The sequence below is a fragment of the Triticum aestivum genome, chromosome 2A (genome assembly GCF_018294505.1).
Source record: "Triticum aestivum cultivar Chinese Spring chromosome 2A, IWGSC CS RefSeq v2.1, whole genome shotgun sequence".
Classification (NCBI taxonomy): Eukaryota; Viridiplantae; Streptophyta; class Magnoliopsida; order Poales; family Poaceae; genus Triticum; species Triticum aestivum.
Window position 1 is genome coordinate 710995840 of NC_057797.1, and position 5696 is coordinate 711001535.

At 45.3% G+C, this 5696-nt stretch overlaps 1 protein-coding gene across 1 annotated transcript; it reads left to right on the plus strand.

Annotated features, from left to right (window-relative positions):
- Positions 1 to 542: 542 nt before the first annotated feature.
- On the plus strand, positions 543 to 1097 carry LOC123190444 (elastin). Its single transcript, XM_044603088.1, has one exon. It carries the CDS (start codon positions 640 to 642, stop codon positions 880 to 882), a length of 243 nt encoding a protein of 80 aa, XP_044459023.1. The 5' UTR covers positions 543 to 639; the 3' UTR covers positions 883 to 1097.
- The last annotated feature ends 4599 nt before the right edge of the window (positions 1098 to 5696 follow it).

A 5696-nucleotide genomic window follows, 5' to 3' on the forward strand; every position in this document is an offset into this window, starting at 1 on the left:
ACGGTTGGAGCAGGTGGCTACGGAGGTTTTTACCCAACATGGGTGGCAGCATAATCTCCGGATCGGTCCACCACCCTTTTCGACATAAGCGTAGTGTCAGTCTATATGACTCTATTGTCGCCCATTTGTCGTTTTCTTTTTTTCTTTTTATCAGACTTTAGGTGATTGGTTGTGTGCATCTTAGTTATACAGAGGCCGGGTGTTACTCATAATGCTTTGTATCTTTCTGATGCTATTTTTTAATAATAAAAGCGCCCTTTATTGAAAAAAACTCAGTCTAGAAATATCTAGCCGACCTTCATGGAAATCATCTACTCCTAGTGAGTTCTCTAGATCCCACCTAATAAGCTCCCGATTTTAAAAAAAATTAATGGGCTTTGTTCCTTCAACGGCACACCCGTCACCCGTGCCTATACAGTAGCGATCGACGGCAGCTGATTTGTTTGCCCTCTCCACACCTGCGCCGACGACGCACTGCCGTGACACCCAGTGCACCTGCGCAGAAGCGCCACCAAAGCTCGCCGCCTATAAAAAGCAGCGTCGCACCATGCTAATCCCAACTAAGCTCACGCAAACACAACTACACAACAACATCTCCCCAGTGGTCAGCAGCTCAGAACACCCCAGACCAAGTTAGCAATGGCGAAGCGCCTCGCCGTCGCCCTCCTGCTGCTGGTCCTGCTCGCGTCCAGCGACGCCGGTGCTGCTGCCCGTGCTGCTATTGGCGTCGGCGAGAAGAAGGCTCTGGTGCCCGGGCTGCCGGTGGACCTCCCTCTCCCTGGCCTCCCCGGGCTGCCTGGGCTCCCTGGGCTCCCTGGGCTGCCGGGGCTCCCTGGGCTCCCTCCCGTTCCCAAATTGACGGCCACCAACAAGTCTCCATGATCGTCTGTGGTGTACGTGCTGGCTAACATGCAAGCTGAAGCTGAACTACTTGTGGGTTTAGACTTGCAGCTGTAGCACGTACCGGCCGGAAGAAAATCACCGGCGCTTCGCTCAAGCGTCTGTACCAACTACTATCTTTGTCGTGTGTATTTCCGTTCAGTTAAACCATCGTGTGTATTTCCTTTCAGTTAAACTATCGTATGTATTTCCTTTCAGTCCACGTAAGTATGGTTGGTACATGGGTCTACTTGTATGAGGCTGAAGTCTTCAGCCTATATGCATTATTGCGATACACAGAGCCATACGAACAACTCAAATGGAAGCATGGGTCTTTGACGGCACACATGTGCCTGGCTATACCGTGGTGATCGACGGCAGCTGCCGTCTCCTAACACGTACCCGCGCCGACGACGCGCTGCCGTGCCGCCCTGTGCACCTTCGTGCAAGTGACATCAACCAAAACTCGCCTATAAAAGGCAGCGTACACACGATGCTAAGCCTAAGCTGACTCAAACGCAGCCACACAACACCATCTCCTCAGTACATCAGAGCCTCCCAGTTAGCAATATGGCAAAGTATCTCGCCGTCGCGCTCCTGCTACTGGTGGTGCTCGCGTACTGCGACGGGAGGGAGCTGAACCAGAAGGACCAGGCACTCGCAACGGCACGCGGTGCTGGTGCGGGTGCTGGTGGTGGCGTCGGCGAGGAGAAGATTTTGGGGTTGGCAGAGTTGCCGCTTGTGGGAACTGTTACCGGTACCAGCACAGTTACCGGTCCGGTGGTGGTGGTTCCTGCCCTTCCCGGGATCCCTGCTCACCCATGATCATCACCAGTTCATATGCTGTCTTACAAGATGAAGCTGAACTAGTGGGTTTATGACTTCTAGCTAGCACCGTCCGGAAGATAAACACCGGTGTTTCGCTCATTTTCACGTTCCTTCATGAGCGTCTGTATCAACTATCCTATCGTCTGTATTTTCTTTCAGTTCATGTTCTAGTATTTTCCGTTCCTCTGTATTTTCTTTCAGTTCATGTTCTAGTATGATGTATCGTCAACCTAATAAATACTACTTTGTCATCATGAGTACCTTCTTGGATACATATAGCAGCTTGCATCATCGATTTACTACTTCATCACTTGATCACAACGTCCAAACTCCTGAGTTTTTTTTTTGTTTTTTGTATAAAGAGAGAGAGCTTCCTCTCTGATTTTCATTAATAGAAACCACAGTATCTTGTTATACAAACTACTAAGGGCAAGCAGAAATACTAGGAAACGACGACACATGATCTGAAGGAGCAAAATGAGATATACCCATCAGCCCCCAAAGACCACAAAGGCTATATCCGAAAGAACACCGATATCCTACAGCCCACCATACTCTGGAGTTGTTCTGGTAAAAGAAAATGACTAAAGTTTTGGAATTCGTTTTTACTGGCATGTATATTTATATTTAATTTGAGGCAAGCTGGTATGTCTACATATAGGATATATCAAAGCGTTGTCAAGGTGATCAAACAAATGATAATGGAAAAAGTCTAAAACAAACCCTGAACTCGTGGAGAAAAGCTAAATGGAACCCTGAACTCCTAATCCCTGAAATCAGCACACTCAACTCACTAATCCCGGTCTAAATTAAACCCTGAGACCGTTTTAGAGCTAATTTGCTGACGTGGCAGCGATTTCACCAGGATTCTGACTTGTGGGCCACGGAGAGGGAGTGTTGACCACGCATTTGGATAGAGAGAGGGGAATCTGAGCTCATTGTTAGGTTTACGGCGACGGCAGAGGCGAGGGGGCGGCGATCTGAGCGTGGCGCAGTGCGGCGGCGGGGGGGGGGGGGGGGGGGGGCAGGGTGCGATGTCGGGGTTCTCAGGGGCATCTTCCGCTCCCGGATTCCGTCGAGCTAGCGGAAGGAGGGAGGCTGAGACGAGGTCGCCGGTTCCATACCGCGAGGGCGCCATGGATTACGAGCCACCGAAGCTCTGCCATTGCAATCCGCCAAGGAAGGCGCCGAGGTGGATATCGTGGAGCCGGCAGAACCCCGGCAGGAGGTACTACGCCTGCGTCCATGCGCTGGTGAGCTCCATTTTCCCCTCCATTTTCCATCTGCAAGTGTCTTTCTTCTGCCACTGCTTTGTTAATCTGATTCATTCCTTTGTGTTCATTTTGATAGAATGGTGGTTGTTGGTTTATTGAGTGGCATGATGATCCACTGCCCAAGTTTTTTTTCTGATCTGATTGGAGATTTAAGAGATGAAGTTTGGAGACTGAAGGGTGCTAGGACTGAAGATGAAGTTGAAGAGCAAACAATGACTGAAAGTGTGATTCTGGCTCTGCAGGAACAGTTGAAAGAAAAAAGTGCTGAGATAGATGCAGTGAAGAGCAAATATAAGACAATTCTGGTTGTGTTTGCTGTATTTGTGCTAGGTTTAGTGCTAGGAAAATTTCTAGTGCACTGAATATATGGTCAGGTTGATCCTTGTATGGAGAAGGAGAATGGTTGGTTAGTGTCAGTTATTGCTGGAACTATGTTGATCCTAGTAATGAAGTATGTGGCTGGAACTATGTAGATCTATGTTGATCTAGTAATGAAGTATGTGGCTGGAACTATGTATGACATGATGATCTATGTTCATCCTAGTAATGAAGTATGTGGCCATTGTGGCATTATCATCCAATTTGTGCATTTGCCTTGTTGCTTGATTCCTATCTTGAATAATGAGCATAGTTTTGTTGACAAATGACACAATTTATGACATGATATGTTGGCAGGAGCATCTTTGCAACAACACAAAACTGGATATGTTGACAAATGACCAAATATTTCAGGCATTTTCATTTCAGACATAATATTCCTGTTTGCAACAACACCAAAAGGATTCAAATGTTTGCAACAGGAAATGATCTATGATCATGACAAGCACATAGTTCAGTGCATACTAACAGGAAATGATCTATGATCACCAAAAGTAGTTTTCATTACATGGTCACTAGCATAGAAGACATGCTCTGCTCATTGCCACTAGCATTGAAGTACTTATAGATTGGTAATGAAGATGTTGCAGCTCTCTTCCTCGTTGCCAGCAGATGTTCCAGCTTGTGCAGTTGGAGTTGTTTTCTTGGGAGGTTTAAACTTTGAAGCAGTTCCAGCAGTTCCACAAGTTGGGGCTGATCTTGCTGCTGGTTGAGAAGTAGGTGCACTTCCAGCTTGTGTAGTACCAGCCTGCAGTAGATCCATGTATTAATTGACAGGTACTAAACTCATCTAAAATTATTTGAAGGCAAGTTAAATTACCTCAGTGCTTTTTCTTTTCTTGGTTGCCTTTACAAGATGTGCATTTTTTCTTGCCCTTCTCTGGATTCTTCTTGCAACCAGACTTGTTGTGGCCTTCAGTGCCACACATTGAACAAACAATAACAGTGCCATGTTTGCTCATTTTTTTACCAACTGGTTTCTCATGGTATTCCCTCCTCCTAGCATTTTTCTTGGGCCTGCCTGGCATTCTAACTTTAACATAATCAGGAGCTTCTGGCCTAGGTTTTTCAGAAATAGGCCACATCTCCTCACCTTCCACAGGTTCCAAGCAATGCTCATAAATGCTCATGAATGTGTCAATGCTATAGCAAGGATCAATGTAATCTTCCACTTGTTTCCCACACTTGTGTATTGCTGTTATGGCATGAGAACAAGGAAGACCTGAAAGTTGGAAATAACCACAAGAACAAGTTCTTTTTTCAAGACTTATAGTGTATTGCCTTCTTCTCTTAGTTACCAGTCTCACTTCAAACCCATCTTTGCCATTCCAAAGGACCTCCATGAACTGTATTCTTGCTATGCTGGCTTTCAACTTTCTGAATATGCTAGGGCATATTTTCCCATGCAATTTCACACCTTTGGCCCTTTGTTCTTGAATTCTAGCAAATATTTTCTTCCTTATTTTCTCTAGCATGGAAATTATTGGATAAAACCTTGCATCCACAATTGCATGATTGAATGATTCACACAAGTTGTTATCCACTGACTAACAGTTAGAACCAACTGCAAAATATGCCCTTGCCTAGTGCACTGGTTCTGTTCTCATGATATCTTTTGCACCCTCTGGTGTTTCTTGTGCAAGCTTGGCTTTATAATAATTGAAATCTTGGATATTTGCTACTTTGGCAACAACCCAGAATTTCTTCTGCCACTCATGTGCCCTGTGTTTCTTCCTCCAGTTGGCATAGATGTGCCTAGCACACATCCTGTGCTCTGCTTTTGGAAGATAGTCATTCATGGCATTGAGAATTCCCTTTTGCTGGTCAGATATGAACATACAGCCATCTCCATTGTTGTTAATGTTCAAATCTTTAATGAGCAAACCAATGAACCATTTCCATATCTCATTTGTTTCCTGCTCAACTACTGCCCAAGCCAGTGGATACATTTGATTATTTGCATCCCTAGCTATAGCACACAACAGTTCCCCCTTCACAACCCCTTTAAAGAAACAACCATCTAATCCTATCACTTTTCTACAGCCAGCTTTGAATCCTAGCTTGAATGCATTAAAGCAAACATAAAAGCTCTGAAATACATTGTTGATATTGTCAGTTGGATCCAAACAAACTGCCACTGTACTTCCAGGATTACTTCTAAGAAGCTCAAGCTGGTAATCAAACACTCTGGTATATTCATTCTTCATGCCATCTAGCAATTTATCCATCACAAGCTTCTTTGCATGCTTGCACTTTGAGGTGGACACATCTGCAAACATATCTTGCAATACTGTTGCTTTCATACTCTCTATCTTCCACATGGGATTTGCAAGAATG

Coding starts and splice junctions, on each gene's coding strand:
- LOC123190444 (XM_044603088.1), top strand. CDS start 640: ATGGCGAAGCGCCTCGCCGTCGCCCTCCTGCTGCTGGTCCTGCTCGCG.